General features: G+C 35.1%; 1 protein-coding gene across 12 annotated transcripts in view; it reads right to left on the bottom strand.

Annotated features, from left to right (window-relative positions):
* Positions 1–20,119, bottom strand: part of LOC143257033 (nuclear factor 1 C-type-like) — a 66,918-nt gene extending 46,799 nt beyond the window's left edge. For 5 of the 12 annotated variants that reach the window (XM_076515112.1, XM_076515119.1, XM_076515118.1 and 2 more), the window contains exon 1: positions 19,916–20,119. Coding sequence is in view for 1 of the 12 variants with exons in the window: in XM_076515120.1 (XP_076371235.1) it covers positions 19,916–19,918 (3 nt within the window). In the remaining 11 variants the exon portion in view is untranslated. Of the gene's footprint in view, positions 1–7,149; positions 7,289–18,929; positions 19,104–19,915 lie in introns of those variants that run through there. The other 7 variants (XM_076515121.1, XM_076515117.1, XM_076515123.1 and 4 more) reach the window with 5 other exon arrangements.
* Between the last annotated feature and the right edge of the window lie 2,119 nt (positions 20,120–22,238).

Raw genomic sequence — 22,238 nt, 5'->3', positions numbered from 1 at the left:
TGAAAAGTGTGACACTCAAAACACAACCCTGATGGACTCCAAGTACCTATAGAAAAGAACGGGAAAGTGTTGACCTACACAAACTTGGAATCTCCTGTCCATTAAAAAAATTTGAATAACAATGGGCAAATGGCCACGTAACCCATATAAATGGAGGTCTCGCAAAATGCCATATCTCCAAGTTGTATCATAAGCCTTCTCAATGCTCAAGAATACTGATACAAGATGTTGTCATTTGAGAAAAGCTTCTCTGATGGACGTTTCAAGTCGAATCAAATGAGACGAGCATTAACCATCCTCTCTAAGGTCTTACAGAGACAATTCGTCAAAGTAATTGGACGGTAGTTTGAAGGATTTTAGGGATCCTTCCCAGTCTTAGAGAAAAGTAGGACAATAGCCTGGTGCCAGGCATCAAGAAAAACATTCTCCTGCCAGATTTGGTTAAAAACAAGCAGAAGAATAGTGAGAGAAGTAGGAGATAGGTGGTGCATCATTTCATAGTGTACATCATCAGGTCCAACCAAAGTACTACCAGACCAATGAAGGGCCAGTTTGACTTCCACCAGTGTAAAGGGATGATTATAGTCAGAGAGACAATCAGCTCAAAAGGACAGAGGTGTTCGCTCTGCCTGAGTCTTGATGGCTAAAATGTGGAGGAAGAAGCAAAAGTGTTAGATACCCAGCGATAGGTTTCACAAAGAGTATCAGTGATGCTCCAGGTATCACCTACTTCCTGTCCATCAGAGAGCAAGATCGAGAGGGGGACAGAATTATACTGCCCACTGACCTTTCGAATCTTGTCTCATATGACTTTGGAACTGGTGGTAGAAGATATGCTGGTTGTGAACTTAATCCAAGATTCCTTCCAGCTTTGACGTCTTACCCACCGAGCATCTGCACAACCCTGCTTGAGAGCGATGTGGTCCGAGAGTGTGAGAAACCTACAAAAAGTATCCCAGGCCCGATTTTCAGCCTTCCATGCCATGTAACAGACAGGATTCCACCATGGACGAGGATATTGTGGAAAACGTGTACATTGAGCAGCTGCTTGTATAATACAGTCAGTTACCACTGCCACACAGTCGTTTATTGATGGCTTACAGACAATGGCAGGATCAAGTTCTGTGAGAGCAGTGAAAGAGGGCCAGTTTGCTTGATCCAGCTTCCACTGTGGTACACGGGTCGAGTGGCATCGACCACGGCCAGTCTCTCTCAAAATTATAAAAAAAATAATGATCACTGCCTCGTGGATTATTGTCAACCCTCCATGAGAAATGGGACAACAGTGAAAGGGAGCCAATTAAGAAGTCAATAGCAGTGAAGGACTGACTAGGTGCATGAAAATAAGTAGGAAAAACACTATTGAAAAGAGAAAGGTTGCAATCAGAGGAAATGCTCTATGGAGCGACTCATCCTATCAGCTTCAGCACTTCCCCAGAGGGGATGATGTCCATTAAATTCCCCCAGGATTAAAAAGGCAGATGGTAACTGTTCAATGAGAGCATCAAGGTCTGATTGATCATAGGTCTTTCCAGGCGACAGGTAGACAGAACAAATAGTAATGGTACGACCCAAGGAAACACAGATGGCTTCGGCCTCCAAGGGTGTGTCGAGTGACAAAGACAGGATGGGTACATGCTGATTAACCAACAGTACCACCCCTCCATGCACTCATCCATCACACAGCCTGTCATTTCTGTACAAAGAAAACTGCTCAAAGATGACTGTATCAGCAGGTTTCAGAAATGTTTCCTGTAAGGAGAGAATACAGGATGGTAGGAAACAATCAGTGTTTTAATGTAATCCAGATTAAAACGTAAATCTCAACAGTTCCATTGTATCAAGGTGGCCATTTTTATTTACATGTAGGTGAATTGGGTGGAGAATCCTTCTGTTTAAGGCCACGTCTTTTTTTCTTTACTGTTTTATTCGAGGGAGGTCTATCAACCTCCATGGATCCTGCCCTGGGTCGATTAGGTAGCTGTTGGAAAAGGATTCCAGCGACTGAGGACATGAACGAATGATTGTTTTGCATCGTGGGATGGGAGAAAAAGATGTATCCAAGGAAATGCTTGTACCTAAAACCAAAAGATGGAGATCTTGGGATTTGTTGGAATGTATAGAAGGGACAAAGATGTGTGTTGAAGTTGATTCATCTACCTTTTGATCCATGGAGGTCAAAATAATTTTCATTTGTTTTGAGAACGGTTCTTTTAGAGGCACATAGAGATCCATCTGCACTCCCACTAGTATTGGAATGAAGTGCAGCAGCACATGTCCGAGATAAAGTGGTGGACAGCAACTTGTGAGCTTCAGGATAAGTAATGTTATGAATCATTTTCAAACATTGCACCTCTTTTTCTTCCAACCATTTAAGGCAAGAACGAAAGTAGGACGGGTGAGCCATTGCAATTGATGCAATGAGGATCCATTTCACACTAGTAGGCATCATGGTCCTTGTCACCATAACGAGCACACACCATGGAACCACAACATGACGTCTTCGAGTGACGAAACCGATGACACTGTAAACATCAGAGTGGGTTTCGAATGTATGGCTGTACTCTGCAATTAAGATAACCTGCCTTGGTAGTGGCAGGTGATCGTGGTGACATAAATGTGAGAATGAAGACACTGGTCAGCATCATAATTCCACCTTTGAGAGTGGATATACACCTCACTACAGAAACTCTTTGGGGAGAAACCAGCGAGAATCTATGGCTCAGGGACGTTCTCAAAGTCCCTCTCAACAATAACTCCTCGTGATGAATTCAAAGTCGCATGAGGTGTAACCTCTATAGGTATATCCCCAATTGCCTTTGAATGCAAGAGAAGTTCACTGTGTTGAGATGTGGATGCTTCCACCAATATGTCATCACATCAAAGGTTCTTTAGGGAGCCAACAAGTCCCTCTAGTCCCTTCTGAATGAAAAAGGGAGGCATTTGCCCTAAAGGTTTGTCTGAAAGTGAATGCAATATAAGAAAATGAGGTACAACAGGTAGTACAGATGGTGAGGATTGCTGCTCAGAATCTTCAAGACGTGGTCATTTACCTATAGACTGTTTTACCACTATTTTATTAAGATTTTTAATCAGAGTATCTATAATTAAAAAATAAAATTTCGGTGCCCACTGATCCCACCCACCATGGAGACCTACAAGGGGACGCACTACAATGTCAAACAAGGGCACTGCAGCAACGTTAGGATTTCGTGAACACTATACCCAAACACCAGCATCAGATACACTGTCCACAACACCTGTTGATAACATTCCACACTGGTACTTGATTGACCCTAGCCCAAGTGAACCAGCCGACTGACCCAAAGGAGGAAACCCCAAGACCGTCCGTCTACAGGAATTCAAAGCCAAGGTGGTATGTTAGGGCTGGACACCTCAATCACTAGGATCCTATCCTCCCCTTCACGGGTTGCCACACACGTCAAACACGTGGGTGGATGGTTAGATCCCAGAGGAGGTAAACTGAAAGAACAACATTCGTTGGGAGGTCCCCTCACTACATATAGGAATCCACACTGAGAGGAGCTTTCAAATTTAAACATTTTCTTTTTCAAGATGAAGCTCTGGCAATGTGTGAACCAGTATGTTGCAATATTTGATAACGTTATTCTTCAAGTCAGCTGTCTCAGGAAATATCTAATTTCTCTCATATCATTCCTAAATGTTTATATCAATATGACAAAAATTACTTTTCAAATCTTTCACTAGGACTCTTTTGAAGAACTACAGAAATAGTTTGAAAACTAAGCTATGTTCGTTTGCCTTCCTTATATAAAATGTGGTCTAGTGATTAGAACGCCTACGATGTGACTTGGAGGAGGATTTGGATTTATGACAAAGCTGCTAATGCTTCCTTCTGTTATCCCTAATTTCGAACTAAAGAGAATATAGCCAATCAGCAGCACCCATAAGATCCAAGGATGGTTCATGACTTGTGATCCAATACTGCAAAACATGTTTTGCACTTTGGAGCCAAAGGTGCATTAAAACAGTGCTGTTGAAGTCTGATTATTTGGCCAGATAAGAGTGTAAGAGGTAGCAAAGGATGCTATCGACTAGCTACATTTTCTCTTATCCATCAGTTCAAAACTATGGATCGCTATAAACTACATAAATTTGAACGAAATTCTGAAAAAAAAGCAGAACAAAGAAAATAAGAGAAATCACATGGTTTACGGAATAGTAAACTTGTATGTTTCATATTTCTCGTACACAGTCAAAGGCTTCAATAATATCTGTAACAATTAGTATGTGAAGACATATCCTCAAACTAGGCAAGCTATTTACAATTTAACAGGGCAAGTGAGATCATACACTTCAGAAAAGCCACAAAACAAATACATTTTTACTTCAAGAGTTTTAGCCATAAAACCTGTAATGAGTTTGAAGTCTTCCCGCTCTACAGCTATCTGGAATTACAAAGGGATGAGTTGTCAGTATCTGTGGAGTTGAGGAAAACCTCAACAGCGTTACCAAAACATTATCTAATCAGATACCTCAGACAATTTCAATCTATGAAAAACAAATCAAATCCATAGTGCTTGCACCTGTTAAAATGGATGTACATTAAGCTGACAGAGCAATAATGCTTTGTTTAGTCCTACAGATGTCTCTAGTCATACTATTTTCCTTCAACACAAATATACTGACTGAACTTATCAATACTCAAAAAATACGAAATACTATTTGGATGCAGCACAATATTTGTATTTGCCTAAGTTGGTGAAACAATAATGATTTGTTTGTGTATGAACAAAAATGACTGCATTGTCTTAATAATCATTAGCAACAAGTAATTTTATGGCGCAAAGCAACTAGGCTATCTGCGCCAAACATTCGGTAAAAAGTTAAAATTAGTAAAATTCATAAAAGGAAATTAAGGTGAAACAAAACAAAGTTTAATTTTTGAATTAAAAACATAAACAGTGTTAAATCCAAATTTTTATATCTAGTCTACAGCGGTAAAAGAAAAACTACAGTAATATAAGTTGTAAAGGACTTTCTGTAGCATAATTGTAATTATTATAACTCGCTAAAATGACTAACGCGTGGTTCAAGCATCAGCGTTGTCAAAGCAGCTACATGTGAATACTGCTGCCAATGAGCCTAATTCACTCTAACCTTCTTTATATATAGTTATTTATATAGTTTACACCATTGAGCAATTTTTATTAACCAGTCTCAAACTCCTGTCTCTCATCTCTTCATATTATTTTAATTTTCTCTCTCTCTCTCTCTCTCTTTAGTCTTGATTTTATTTTACACTATTTCATCATATACAGTAAATTTTAATGTCGCTTTAATCACTTTTCATTATATTGAGTTTTTAGTCTATATACTATTTCATTTTTATCAAAATAACCACACTTCTGACTTCATTGTTGTAACAGTTTCTATGGTTCAGCGATTGTCGTTGTATTTTTTTGTTTAATATTTAGTAATATGTATGAAAAGTCCATATAATGAAGAGGGAAGCTTTTTATTTCTTCCCCTGAAGATTTTAAAACTTACATGGTTTCACAACCCAATACTAATAACTAAGCATAGGCTTAACTTACAAAAACAAAAAACTGCTAAACTCCATCTAGTATTTACTATATAAACTACACATAAATACAGCATTTACTAACTCTAACTGATAAACAATACTATAACAACTCACTATTAGCTAAATCATCAAGTAACTAACAACTAAGCAACTCGTCGTCTAATTGGCTGATCACGAACTCTGTCTTATTGACTCTCTCATCAACTGACTGATTCACTCGTGTTTTTTTGTTGTTGTCGTTTATGTTTGTTTTATTCCGATTCTTAGCAAAAAATTCGAGATAACTCGTCAAATCTAGATATCCAGCAAATGGTTAGGCATCATTGTATCCTGAAAAACTCCCTCTATTAAACAATGCAAAATGTCTAAATAACATTAAAAACATAGCCTAAATTAATATATTTTTTATCTAATTAAAAAAAAAAAACACGGCGATTTACAAGTCAATACTTTTGTCTTAGTATGCACGTTTGATGTTATGAGTAAATTATGTTCATACAACGTGTACTTTTGATATTGATTTTTTAATTGGCATTGACTTCTATACAATGGAGTGTTTCAGGTTTGGGGTAATTAGAACCGGAACAAGTCTAAATCTTAGGGGAGGATTCCTAATTACGTCGGATTTCTCCAGTCAGCTCCTTAGTGTATTTTGTTCTTCTAACTAATATATATTCACAGAAAACAGTTTTAAACTGCGAGAATGGATAGTGAAATCTAAAATAATTTTCATGTACCATTTAAAACGTTTTACTTTGTTCAGTTCTTGAATTGTCGGTATCAACGTTGGATCATCATAACATGGTAAATATGTTACTTAATAAAATGTGTAAGCATTGTGAGATACAAAACTTTATATGAATATGAAGCTTACGCGTTTAACACTATTAAAGTATACCTTTTGAATTTCATACAACTAGTATTTCATTTAAAATAACCCATCACAGCTGATGAGGTTCGTTATTAAAAAACACTTCAACAAATCTCTGATTCAAAGTTAACAATGAACTAATTCATTAATAGAAGTTCGACAAAAAACAACAACATACAATTAAGCATAACTGAAAGATCCCTCATTATTAATTTGTACATTATTATCAAGACAGATAAAATAAAACTAATTGACCAAACTAGGTTTACAGAAACTAACCGTGAACCAGCAATTGAATCTGTATGTTTTAACTAACTAAAGCTTTACTTGTTTGTAACACAATAAAGTGTAAAAGTTCATGAATTCTGGTTACTATATATATAACACCGGAAGTAGCCAAACGGTTAACTTCCTGTTGCCACAACAACAGCACTACCAAGTGTTGGCTGTAGTTACGCTGTAAGATCACCAAATAACACTATTGAACCTGACAAGAGTAGCCAATGTGTTGTCGGCGAGTGCTGTTGACTTGGTACGTTTCAATTGAAATACCTCTGGCGGTTAAAATTCGGGTTCGGTCCTTATCATGGGCATGGTATAGATGATCCACTGCATATCTTTGTGCTTAAAACGAACAACCAACCAACCTACCTGTTAAAGCTTATTTTTTCCCAAAATTCCAAAATGATTTAGTGGCGTTGTAACCTACCTTTGACTGTTAAATCTCTACATCCATGTGAAAAACACAAAATATACCACTACGCAAATTTTCACTTAATGATTATTAGACTATTTTCCAAATTAGTTTCGTTAAATTTAAATTGTATTTAAGAAGTATATTATTAACTACTACTGTTAGTTTAGCCCTAGTAATCAGTATTCGGCCTCTGTTATTAAGTTCCAAGGCAAAAGGAAGATACTCATTCCTGAATTTCTCTACCAACTCTTTGGACGTCAAACGTGTCTAAAAATAATGTCTATTTATACCACCCAGCCCAACTGTGACACACCAAACGTGGAACATCAGGTTTCTTGTTTACCTCACTTTTAGACACGTACACATAGAAACTAGGTACGTGCTTTTATTGTACTTGTAAAATAGTAAAATTTTGAGTTTCAAACACCAACACGTACATCTTTTTCTTATTCTTTTCTGACAACAAAAAACAAGTTTCAGATTGGTCCCACATTGACACACGTAAACATATAACATTAACACGTTTCAAATTTACCCCATCTTGACTCATATACATGTAAAAATGTTTCACTCTAACAAATACAGGCAGAACATGGTTTCTTACCAAACAGGACCCGACATACTAAGGTGGTTAAGACGCTCGACTCGCAATCTGAGGGTTGCAGGTCCGAATCCCCATCACAACAAATATGTTCGCCCTTTCAGCCGTGGATGCGTTACAATGACGTTGGTAAAAGGGTAGCCCAAGAGTTGGCGGTGGGTGGTGATGACTACCTACCTCCCCCCCGTCTTGCATTGTTATATTAGGGACAGCTAGCATAGACATCTTTCGTGTAGCTTTGCGCGAAATTAAAAAAAACAAACAATTTAACTAGCTACATTCTCATAATATAGTTGTCAACTTACCAATGTAACGTAAATCTTATTTATATCTCAAAATATGAACTATAAACATTGTTTATAAATTGTTATTGTAGATAGAATGTTAAACCTCTGTTGTTTGAAAGGATCAACATTTACTACGAAACGTTTTCTCTAAGTCTTTCCCAGAAATAGCTTCTGTTTTAGTAATAACACTTAGAGAAACATTAATACTATCATTATTCAACTCATCGTTCTGTGGGTGTATGTATATATCTTACGTGTTTTTCAACATAACCAACTTACACTGTCAATACATAGTGATTACACATAAACACGGAATTCAATTAAATTCGTGCGTTAAGCCTCCCATTCAGAAATTTTAAAAAGTTCGAGCCATATAGGTAGTATTATGTCACAGTAAGGCTGGCAATCATTTTCAAAATATCACTTGTTTCAGCCTGATATCTGGTCAAAACAATAATTCAACTACAATTTCAGTAATCGATAGGACAGTTAAATTATAAAATTTATTCATACACCGAAACTTTCCAGATTTTTTTCAGTAGAAGACAACCAGCCTCTAGAACAGCGGTAAGTCTACGAATTTACAACACTAAAATCAGGAGTTCGATTCCACTCGGTGGGCTCAGCAGATAACCTGATGTGGATTTGCTATAAGAAAAACACACACACACACACACACACTGTAGGACTGTCAATTTGTTCCTAATTATTATTTAGTTTCTCTGTTCAAGTTGTTCCTATTGCTTCTTGCTTTTTTGCTTTGTATTATTTTGCTTTAGAGACTCAGAAAATATGTGTTTTCATCGTTGCAGAGACCAGATTAAGAATTTAGTGTTTAAAAATTGAACAGGCCTAATATTAATGTCTTATGAGGAATAACAATCTCTGAAAACTCTTGTTTTTGTATTCGACCTTCTGTTATAATAACTTACGTGGTAAATGAGTCCCCCCCCCACCAGTGGCAGAGCGATAAGTTTGTAGACTAACAATGCTAGAAACTGGGTTTCGTAACCCGTGGTAGGCAGAGCGCACGTGACTCATTGTGTAGCTTTGTGTTTAATTTCAAACAAACAAAATAAACAAGTTCGATAGGTAACACATGCAAAATAAATTTTATTCCACATATCCAAATTCAAAAACCTTCGTTCTACAATTTGAAAGGATCTACCTACAGAGTAAAGTTTATTATAAGCTTTAATGAAATTATTAATTAATTACTGTATCTAAGCAAAATCCTTATGTAAATTTATCTTTTCTTTATGGTATTCTCAAACTCTATAAATCTTCAAATAAATTTAGATTTATTTCTAATTCTATAAGAACAATTATTAAACAACTGGCTATATTATTAAATAAGTTACTTAATATTTTACTTGATAAAATTAAAAATGAAAGTATTAGTAATAAAAAAAATAATCAACCTGTTTGTGTTTGAAAATATCTAAAAAAACTGTAAACAAATAAATAATATTTAAGCATTTGATTTTACCACATTGTACACTACAATTCCATTGAAAGATATATTCTTTGTTTTAAATTCATTAATAGAACTGGAAGAAAGAAAATGTAGCTCCTGAAACATAAAAGATATATTAATTTATTGTATTCATAATAATTATATATTTTCAATAACCATGTTTTTAAAAACAAGTAATAGTTCCAATGGGAGCTAACTATTCTACTTGTTTTGCAAATGTATATATCTTTAATATTATGAGAACAGATTTGTTGAAAAATGCATTAATCCAGATATTTTTATCTTAGCTTACGGATATATAGATGATTTAATTAGTATAAATAATCCTGAAATAAATAATGTTATTGACACTATTTATCCAGTAGAATTTGAAATTGAAAATACTTGAATATCTAATACAGAAGTACGTTATTTAGATTTAGAAGTTAAAATAATTGATAAGAATATCGAAAGTAAATATTTTTAATAAAAGACAACATTTTACCTTCCTAATTTATGGTTTACCCTCTTTTAATAGTAATGTATCATAACCTTCTGTTATCAGCATTATAACTTTGCAATTATTCAGATACTGCAAAATTTGTAAGAAGCTACAATATTTTACTAGCAATGTTGAAATACTGATACAAGAAGTAATAGTTAATGAATTTATTAATGAAACTTCAAATAAAATTACTAAACTATTTTGCAACAAATATAAGAAGGTATTAAATAAAGAAAGAAATAAAAATTAGAGAAATTTTATTTATGAATAAGACCATTTAACAACTTGGTTCTACTTTATGCAGATGTACACCCTGCCACATAAAGACTTGTTTAGAGTATGATAGTCACACGATACTTAACAAATCGATGATTGTTTGGTGTTATACTAGTTTATTTATATAACCGAATAGGACTTTTCATACTAATATAATTCATTTACTGGACTACCAATTAGTGCCTTTCCACCATAATGGGGGCTGGAATACTAACTTCAAATGAAACGTTTTAACTTACTTACCCCCAAATGGTAGTACCTTATTTTTCTTATTATTTTTCGATTATTATTTTTCTCCTTTACTTTGAAGAGCAGTCACGTTCCCACAACTGTCTACAGGCAGTGAAGGGTGATATAGATGCGAGACATTGTGGGCTTGAGCACCCACATCTCGCTCTCCTAATTTCTATATCTATTACTACTCCTTTATTTTATTTCTTTATCTGAGAGTGGCAAATCGAGGTTAAGACTGACAGACGGTGTATCCCCACCGCAATGTGGGTCCTATTTCCATAGCCACCTCCAAAAGCTAGGGTACATTTTATATCCCACATTAAAGCTTGTACCCTGGAATCTTATTAATTAGTACAGCATTTTTTGTTTATTATTTTTCAATTTATTTTTGTGTCAGCTTGTTTTAGGCTAGAACAAACTAATATAATCAGTCAAAGGTTTAGATCTGCTGTTTTTAACACAGTACCTCCTTTTGATTTTGTTTACTTAACTTTATCAGTATTAATTTTCTCTAACATATATATATACAGACACACACATACACCGGCAGCCACCTTCTCGATCTTTGATCGGCGTCGCATTTAATTTCCATTCAAATTAAAACAAGTATGGAAATGAAGAAGCTATAGTTCCCACTATCGGTTTGTAAACCTGCTTGTTTGTAAGTGTAATGATTGTATGCAAGCCTAGACTGTACCTCAAAAGTAAATTGGTAAGAAATGATTCAGTTCAGATGCATGAAATATCTTAATACTTTTCAGTAACTATCCTATGCGTTCGTCACCTAGAGCATCCGGCCATTATCAGTATCATTATTTTAGCTTTATGAAAATATATGTTTCCAACAATTTCTCACTGTTCTTTGCTTTCGTCTAAACTTGGAAAGAAATATTTGCAAATCGTCTTTAAAGTAGTAAATATATCAAGTTAGAAGAATTTTATTTTATTATTTATTTTTTGAAATGTAAAGATGTATAGGAGCCTGATATAATTAGCCTAGATAATGCATGTTTAGTGATTTGGCAGCACTTGAAAATTATACTCATTCTATGAACTAGTGGAGTAAGCCTATATAACATGGCGGTTTTGTAGTCAGTACACAATAACGGGTAGTGTAGTGAGGCCTACAAATACGAGTTTAATACAGCAAATCGAAGTTATAATGCAACTGAATAGGACATTCTATTTGCTTTCTACTGATAATATTGGAAAAAATATTTTTCGAACAATATATTTAGTATAATTGAAGTGACTGTTCATAGGCAGATAGATAAATGCAGTTTGCTTCCATTAACTGGAGTAACGTTAGTTTTTAATTATTTCCTACGAATTACAAACGAGTCAGTCGGACGTATATTTAATGTTCATCATACAAAGTTACGTCTTTACGTAACAAGATAAATATTATTACAACACACAGATTCTAGCCAATAAAAGTAAGCTTTCCATATAAAAAATAAAGTTGTTTTTAATAAAAAACTTGTTTAATAATAAGTCAACAAAACAGTACAAATAAATACAGGCTTACAAAACATTATATTTTGTAAGATAGACAGCTGAAAGCAATAATAAACGTAAGTGTAGTAACACTTGATGTCTCATATAGTAACGCTACAATATGACACCCATAAGAATATGATGCACTAGTAATTACACATCTGGAACGCTATCTCGCACCCCTGGCTGGGAACTAATGGATTAGAGGAAAGGTAGCTGGTGAACACTACCCACCTCCAGTTACTGGGTTACTTTTTTATCAGCAGATTGACAATCACAGTATAGCGTCTTGTGGTTGAAAGGTCAAGAATGTTCGGTGAAAGGGATCCAAACTTGCAGGTTGCGAGATAACATTTCAGCTTTTGTTGTTGTTTATATTAAGGGTACTGTCCTATATATTCAAAAATTACGTTCGATTCTTATTTCTTATTTTTCCTGTTACAGACGTAGCCTTTTACCTTGTTACGATAAACTATCGTTTCTACCGTCACCGGCGCAGACCGAAATCTTAATGTACAACTGTAAACAAACACACGAAACGTAAACGTGACCTAAATACTCGGCACAACTAATTAGGTTACGTTCGTCAACGCCGTCTTAAAGTGTCTATTATTTATTTATGTTGTGTATTCACGTGATCGTGACTCGAAAAACTTCCAGAAGTATCCAGAATTAATCGATGACGTCATGTGACGTATATTCGAGAATGTTCTAGAAAGTTTCGCAGAGTATATAAACCCATGCGTGATGCTATGGTAGCCAGTGCATTGTTGATTCTGTGTTCGTGCAAAAAACTTCATTATGTCAAAGAAAAGGAAATGGAATAATGATTATGTGAAGTTTGGTTTCACTTGCATCAGAACAACTGAGGATCTGCAAAAACCCCAGTGCATGCTTTGTGGCACTGTCCTTTCAAATGCAAATTTGAAGCCATCTAAGCTGCAGGAACACTTCAACAACCGGCACGGTGGAGCAGCTGTTGCAGGCCATGATGTTGAATCGTTGAAAGGTAGAAGGGCCTGCTTTGATTCTTGAGCAACCCTTCCAAAATTAGGTTTTATATCTGCTGACAAACCACTGATGATGGCTTCATACCATGTGGCGTATAAAGTAGCCAAATCAAAGAATCCCCATACAATTGCAGAAGAGGTGATAAAACCGTGTGCATTAGAAATAACAACAATTGTTCTGGGAAAAGAAGCCTCAAACAAGCTTAAATTAGTGTCGTTATCAAATAATGTTATTCAAAACCGAATTAGTGATTTAAGTTTGGACATTTTGGACCAAGTTATCGCAGATATCAGGGCTAGTCCCTTGAAAATCTCTCCAATTGGACGAAACAACTGATTTTGCAAATTGCAGTCAATTCATCACACTAGTGAAGTATGTCCATGATGGTGCCATAATGGAAGATTATGTTCTGTGAAGATCTGAAAACAACCACAAAAGAGAAAGATGTCTTCCAGTGTGTGAAGGACTTCTTTGCGAAATATGATTTAGATATCCAAATTATTGATTCTGTGTGTACCGACGATGCTCCTGCTATGCTAGGAAATAAATCAGGATTTTTTGCACTGATGAAACAAGAGATTCCACACTTGCAAGGTACTCACTGTTTTCTTCATCGACATGCTTTGGCATAAAAAACATTGCCTCCAAAGTTGAAAAAGGTCCTTGACACTTCTGTAAAGACCATCAACTGGATTATGGATCGCGCTCTGAACCACCGCCTCTTCAAGTCGCTTTGTGAAGATTTTGGAAGTGAGCATTCAGTTTTGCTTTTCCACACAAAAGTCCGCTGGCTGTCACGTGGGAGAGCTTTAACGCGCTTCTTTGAACTGCGAGAAGTCAAAACTTTTAGGAACGTGACTATGATCTGCCCAGAGAAATAGAATCACAAGAATTCAACTAAATGCTAGCCTATTTGAGTGATATTTTCACTCGTATGAATGACCCGAGTGTATCTCTTCAAGGGAAAAACAAACATTGAAATGCTGCGAAAAGTTAAATGCTTTCAAAGAAAAGTTACATCTTTGGTGTCGACGAGTTAAAAGAGGGAATCTTTCAAATTTTCCATCACTCGAAGAAATGGTGGGTAAGGATGAGTCCCTAATTCCATGTGTGTGTGAAGAAATTGTAGATCATTTGGAAATACTATCAAAGTCATTTGATGGATATTTTGGAGGAGAACTGGAAACTTCTGAAGAATGGATTATGAATCCACACTCGTTCAATTTGGATGATATGTCGGATGATGAAGAACTAAAGGAAGATCTTATTGAACTGCGCACAAATCGAGTTCTTGAAATGCAGTTTGAAAGCAAAACTTTGGAACAATATTGGTGTTCGGCAATGGACATGTTTCCAAGACTTTGTGAAAAGTCACTAAATGTGCTCATCCCATTCGCGACGACATACGTATGCGAGTTTGGATTTAGTGCCCTTTTGTCAATCAAGACAAAATCTAGAAATCGCTTGGGTGTACAGGGAGACTTGCGGATTGCTATCATCAACAAAGTTCCACGCTTTGAAAAACTCGTAAGAAATAAACAGGAACAAAAGAGTCATTAAATTTAAATTGGCTTATGAACATTTCATACACAAAGAAATTTCATTTCATGCATGGATGAAAATTTATGTTTTGCAGGCCATGCAGGGTTTATGCAACTTTCAGTTTGTTGTAACATTTTGTCTTTCAAATGTTTCGTTTTTGTTTATATATCATTAAAAACTAATTATAAAAAGTTGTTTTGGCCACCTTCACCTTTATTCTTAAATAAATAACTGCTGTGAGGGGTGCGAGAACATTAATATTTTTTAGGGGTGCGGAGCATAAAAAAGGTTGGGAACCACTGCTCTAGTCTATCACTGCAAATTTAAAGACGGATGGCGACAGTAGCCTTGCGCGAAATTCCAAACAAATCAAACCTGTTTTTATGTCAGCCATTCAGAGTTTCAGAATCAGCTGTTTAGTTTTGTTTTTATGTTAACATTCGTGATTTACTAAGTTAATTGGACGAATCTTTCGAACCAACTAGTTGGGCCATTAATTAAGTTACGAAACTTAGGCCAACGTTTAGTCATCATCATCTAAAAAATAACTACGATAAAATCGACTCTCGAATGTGGTTCCACTTGTGTTCAACATGTTTCTTTCCGTTCGATACGGTTCATAAATTAGAATTATTTTTTGTATACAGAACTTTCGTGGATGGGTTTTCACGAGATCTGTTGCTTTTTTTCTCACGTGACACATTACCATTATTATTACCTGACTTCTGAAACTACAAGACTAAGTTAAGTATTTTTCAAAATTATGCATACACAGTACTCTGTACCTTATGATTTGTACTGAAAGTGAAAGCAAAAAAAGACATGCAAGGTACTATATGTGTGTGTGTGTGTGTGTGTGTGTGTGTGTGTGTGTGTGTGTGTGTGTCAATGTAAGATATTATAAATCATCATACTGAAAGCAGTAATCGTGTGTTGTCACGTTACATGTTTATACAGCGAGACGTGATCGTACAACTAAAAATTAACGTGTACTGATATCAGACATTAAAAGTATATAAAAAATAAAACAAAATTATGACTATAAATATTTAGTGTCATTACAGAAATAATGCAAACTAACTGTACATATACAGTATCGTTGATATTTTCACAGCCTTACTTGATTGGAATGTACTTTGATCAGTAATTTATAATCATAGTGTACACCATGATGATAAAGTTTAATATGGAAATGATACGAGTATTCTTTAGCGATATTGTAAACATCACAAATCTTATACAAAGAACAAGATAGCTAAACTGGGTTTGTCTCGAATTAAGACTATCGCAATATTCAAATATGGTTGATCCCATCAAGCCAATCTAGAGATATAAAAACAAAATCTGTGTGTCTGTCCGTTTTCTAACTACCACTAAATCGCTGGGCCAATCTCGACCAAACTTTGCCGGAATATAGTTTGGAACAAGGAGCATGTTATTAGTGCATTAAAAACCCCTCTGATCCTAACCCCATTATTAATCTCATTGAGTAATTCCTATCATTGATCTAAAATAACGGTAACTACATTCATATATAACAAATTGTTTATAAAGCAGCATTCACAAACGTCTTGTATATCACAAAATCCACTAGCACTTGTAATGGAAAAATGCAATTAAAACGACTGATCATCACTATTACAATAACACAAACAAGTTTCTACTTAAACATCCACCATAAGACTGATATGAAGAGTTATTTATAGAGTTGTGTCAACTTCCTACTTTACCTTTGACCTTTCAAATTCGGCCCTATGACATTTTTGCGACCATTGAGCGTCTCTTAATTAACCATGTGAAACATTGTAGAAGGACGTAAGAAGCTGTGTAGTGACATCACCCCTACCCTCACTGTTTTATGAAACAAAGTTTCTCTTATCATCCCACAGTATATACCAGGTTTTAATTCTATACATATTGAGTTTTAAACCTTACCCTAAATTTTTGGTAAAGATAAATAATAAATTTGTTTGTTTTGGAATTTCGCATAAAGCTACTCGAGAGCTATCTGTGCTAGCCGTCCCTAATTTAGCAGTGTAAGACTAGAGGGAAGGCAGCTAGTCATCACCACCCACCGCCAACTCTTGGGCTACTCTTTACCAACGAATAGTGGGATTGACCGTCACATTATAACGCCCCCACAGCTGGGAGGGCGAGCATGTTTGGCGCGACGCGGATGCGAACCCGCGACCCTCAGATTACGAGTCGCATGCCTTAACGCGCTTGGCCATGCTGGGCCAAATAATAAATACTGTAATCATATGTTGTAAATAAATTGTGTAAAAGTGAGGATTTTTGTATTATTTATCATAGTATCCACCCCACAATGTTTTTAAGTTCATAACTTAAACAAAGGACGGGTACTTGAGTTTGTATATTATATTTTAGTTTCAATAATTAACAATAATTTCAATATCCAATATTTTGAAGTCTTAAGATTATTTCTATGACGCTACCATCTTTTGACAGTAAATGTAACTAATATCTAGCTACTAAATTTATGTACATCCTAATTATTCCAGATGTTAGAAAAACACGTGGGTTCAAGAAGCTATTAATTATTCCAGTTTAAAAATGCCGGGTAAATTACGATGAATATTTTTTTTTTTTATTATTATTTATATTCATTCAGATCCCTACACCTGTTTCTTCGTATTATTTAGAAAAATTATGCCTATTCACTTTAAAGGGTTTATAAACTAGAAATATTTCGCATCTTGTCTCCTAGTAGCTTGGTGGATGTTTATTGTAAGACTGAAATTAGATCTAGTTTTATACTTTCACGATTCATACTGATATAACACAGAGAAAAGTTGCTTATGCTACGCTTAGATAAGTAAATATGCACATAGTTTGGGTTCCAGTTTGTTTTTTTTTGTTTACATTTTGATCAATAATAATACTACAAATCACAAAATTGGAATATAATAAGTCATTTACAGATTCTCTCCACTTAAATTAGACGCCCTGGTGAAGGAGAAGATTCACAAATAAAATATGTAGCTATTTAATTAAAAAACCTAGTACATAATTTAACACATCTGAACAATATGCACATATTTAGCTCTTGTCAAAGTTGTTTGTTTTGGATATTTGCGCATAGCTACATCTAAACCATCTGCACTACCCGTACACAATTCTGAACTGCCAGACTAAAGGAAAGGTAGCCAGTGAACAGCACTCACCGCCAGCTCTTGGGCTACTCTTATCTTATCGAAGAGTGGGATTTGATCGTCAACATTCTAGTGAACCAACAACACTGAAGTGTGTTTGTTTCCGTAAAGAGGGTTAACCAGTAAGCCATTCTTCTTATCATATAGAAGTATGAGGCATGTTTAGACAGTACTAACACTGATCTGCATAAACATAAATTTATTAATGTAATGTATCAAACAATCATTATTCAAGATGATTCTAAATTAATTTTCATTGAGATATAAGATTCCCCCCAGCACCAACAAGAATAAAGATAAGTTAGGTATCTTTCGTTCGTTTGATACATGAGGATACACGAAGGCTATCTATTCTAGTTACCCCTAATTTAGTAGTAAAAGACTAGAAGGAACGCAGCTAGCCTTCATTATGGTAAAAGAATAACTCAAGCGTTATTCTTTTACCAACGAATAATGGGACTAACTGTCACATAACGCCACCATGAGCAAGAGTGCGAGTATATTTCGTGAGATAGGGAGATTGTGAATCGAACGCCCTAACCACCTGGTTATGAGAGGGTTTCCATGTTCTATATAATATGGTTCTCTAATTATAAAAGTAGCTTTTACACACGTTCGAAGTGTTGCAAATATACGAATTCTTTGATGTCATCTTTAAATAACGTATATATAAACTCAATTTTAGTATTTCAAAAACGTAGGAAGTAATGTTAAAATTCAGATATTTTATACAAACAGAAACATTCACATCTTGTTTTGCTGTGAGCATTTTTTGAACGTTCATTATGTGTATATTTTATGCAGGGTCGAACATTTACTTATGAAACCTAGCGCGTCTCATTTGCTGCAAGTTCCCCATTACACCGACTTTAAAAGCGCCACTCTTAGTTACATGGTTCCTAATAGCATATATGTCACAAACAAACAAAAAAATTAATTAAAGCATACCATCACTATTACAATTACCTCCACTAATTAAATACTGTTGGTGTTCTTTATATTCTAAAAAGGGAAAAGGATTTTACAACTTGTTTGGGGGAGAGAGGGGGGGTCACACCAAGCATTGCAAAAGGCAAAAACGTGAAACATGACAAAATACATTCGTCTCACCAGTAGTGAGCTTTTTACCTTAACGGTTTGAAAATAGTTGTAATTTCAGAAATAAACACATAAATAAAAGCTTAATCGTTCTGTTAAGTTTACAACTTACTTTAATTAAATGAAGCAACAACACTATTTACGAGTTCCGCAGAAGAAAAAAAACATACCGCCCTATGTACACAGTCATGTCCAATTAACCATAAAACATGCGTTATCTTCTGATACAAGTTCACTTGTTAGGTTTTTTTTCCCTCGGATACTTTTGTGAACAGAAAAGAGAACACTAAAAGGTGAAACAGAAATATATATGTATTCTGCACCTTGACAATCGTCATATTTATTAATGAGGAATAAACAACAAATTAATAAAATTTACAATACGATTCTCATTTTATTATTTAACGTATAAACTTCAAAACTGGCATAATAATTAAATAAACATCTTAAGATTATTGGCTACTTAACTTATAATGTCAGAAGTAAGCTTAATAATATTATATTGATTACAGAAAGAAAAGTTTAAAGGAATATATGATTTTATACGATCGCTACTTCAACGCTCTGTATATAATTTCATAAATATAATTTACAACATATATTGAGCTCCCTATTTTAAGATACATATGACAAATTAACAAAACCGTGTCATAAAAGATATCTCAGGTTTTATAGTAAGATTAATTTTCAGTTTATACGCCTATCGAACTCAGCCGCAAGGACATGTACTGACTGACACGGCCTTCACCCGTTGAGTAGCGCAGGTCCTCGCTTTAGGCTAATGTACGGGTGTGAGGCCTATATAGCGTAGCCCATACGAGCCGTCGGTTCATACTGAATTAGAAAGTGGAAATGTTTACCTTTTTAAGAGGGCCCGTCCTCAGGTAGAATAAACAATGCTATTATATCCATACGTGGCAGATACACCTAAGCACGTAAAACAAACTACACTAGTTCTATAATGTAAATATATCATTATAAGAAAAGCACAAATATATTAAAGTTCGCACTAGGCATCTTAACACGTACCAAACACGCCCTACTAAGATACGATACAGATTATATAAAATTGAATCTATACGGTATAAACTCACTTACCATACTTTAGGCATTTTATTATTACACTGATTTACATCACACTGTATTCAATGTAATAAAACACAGAGATATATGACGTACTGTCCTCAACTGAGTAAAACTTCGACAGCGAAAGGTATTGATTAAAACCACCGTCATCAGCCCCTAGAGTTAAACTACCAATGTCGCCAAAACTACCAGTACTGCGCCGAGGCATACTGGAGTGTTTTTCTCTGCTGTTGCAACCCTTATTAGTACTTTACGAGCGCATGTCAATCAACTTAGGATTGACCAATAGTAGCAAAGTATTTCTGGCGCCAGTGACGACAGGTGCTGACGCAAGATCGAAACGTAAAAAGACACAGTAAATTAAAAAAAAAAATTGCGCACATACAAACATTTACGTTGAAAACTGTTTAATATAACAATTATAACAACAATTCAATCAAAATAAATTAATTAGATATTGTATTATTAAGCCTATAAATTATATTTATAAAATAATAATAACAAACGTTTCGACTTTTTTCATAATTGTTGTTGTGGCACAAATTTAATAAGCTATAAAAAAGACCGAAATTACAAAATAAAATATTATCTTTACATATACATGTTAAAACTTTAATATCATAAAGGTTTGTTGATAAAATTACCTCGATTTGATTTTCATTCCCTGCAATATGACAGCCAGTAGTGCCAGTGTATATACAACCATTTCTTGGCGAAAGGTTTTTTATTGTGTATTTATAAATGTACAATATCCTGTCTTCAGAACACTTTATTGATTAAGGTTGATTAAGAAGTGATTAAACAAATGGACACAGTAACAACGTATAGTCTTTCTATAATATTACATATTAATAATTGTTGACGAGTTGATTTTTAAGAAGGAAGGACCAAGGACTATTATTTCACCGTCAATACAGTGTTAAAACCATTTGTGATGATGAGAAACCCACTTGAAGTAAAAACGTATTCTCCAGACGGATAGTATGAGGATTAAAACTTTAATTAAAATAAAGTAGAGAACAGGTTAACAAAAAGAGTTTGCAACTGCAACGGTCAGTTGCAAACTCTTTTTGTTAACCTGACGATGACCTAAGAAGATCGAAACGTTGTTCTCTATTTTAATTAAAGTTTTAATACCCGTACCAGCCGTCTTGAAAATACATTGTCAAAACCAGTGATTCAAAAAAGAAAAAGTGCTATTTCGTCAGGTTTTCTAAATTGAAAAAATGTATTTATATTTCCATAATGGTAATTTGAAATACAAAGATTGAAACATTTAATCATTTTGAGCAAATAAGCATAAATACTTTAACATAAGATGATGTTTGTTTGTTTGTTTTATATTAGAATAAGTTATTCAAATGGAAACAATACTGACTGAATGCACACGACTTGTCTTAAGGGTTTTTGATCAATTAATAGTTATTATTTTAAAAACGATAAGGATGGATAATGGCTTTAAGCATAAATATGTTAAAAACTCCCACGGCTGGGAGGGCGAGCATGTTTGGCGCGACTCGGGCGCGAACCCGCGACCCTCGGATTACGAGTCGCACACCTTACGCGCTTGGCCATGCCAGGCCTCAAAGATTAAGTGCTATAGAATAATATGCATTACATTAGATACTGGATGGTTCCATATTTGTGTCGAGCAATAAAGAAAATTAATAAGCAAATCTCGTTAATTCCTAAGCATTTAATCATTGGCGCAATGACGTAATATTTCCATAATTACAAAATCTCACGCGTTCCAATTGTTCTTCGAGATTTCCTTACGAGCCCTATTTTCATATTATTTCTTAACAAAAATGGCAACTAATCGTAAAAGAAAAGTTGACGACCAAAACCGGCAGTTTCATGATGATTGGACTGCGCAATACTGATTTGTTCAACAACAGACGAACGTGATTTGTCTGTTGTGTCATTCGACAGTAGCAGTGGCGAAGGTATCCAATATAAAGCGTCATTATGAGTCGAAGCATAAAGATTTCCACAACGCTGTCGGTGATGAACGAACAACTCGAATTGAATCTCTGCGGCGGTCGCTGAATCACCAGCAGAACGTTTTCTCAAAGCAGGCAGCAGATTTAGGTGCAGCATGTGAGGTCAGTTACGATATTTTGTTGATGACAGCAAAATCTGGCCGACTGTTCACTGATGGTGATTTTGTCAAGCAATGTATGATTACTGCATCCAAAAAAGTTGTGTCCAGAAGCAGTTTGCAAGCTACAGACGGTGGCCTTGAATCGTATGACAGTTCAATGAAGAATTTCACACCTCTCAGCAGACGTGACAAGGCAGCTTACAAATAAAGTAACCATCTTTATCTACTTCT

The sequence above is a fragment of the Tachypleus tridentatus genome, chromosome 7, assembly GCF_004210375.1.
Source record: "Tachypleus tridentatus isolate NWPU-2018 chromosome 7, ASM421037v1, whole genome shotgun sequence".
Lineage (NCBI taxonomy): Eukaryota > Metazoa > Arthropoda > Merostomata > Xiphosura > Limulidae > Tachypleus > Tachypleus tridentatus.
The sequence above is the reverse complement of the archived record's forward strand: the minus strand, read 5'-3'. Positions and strand labels throughout refer to the sequence as shown.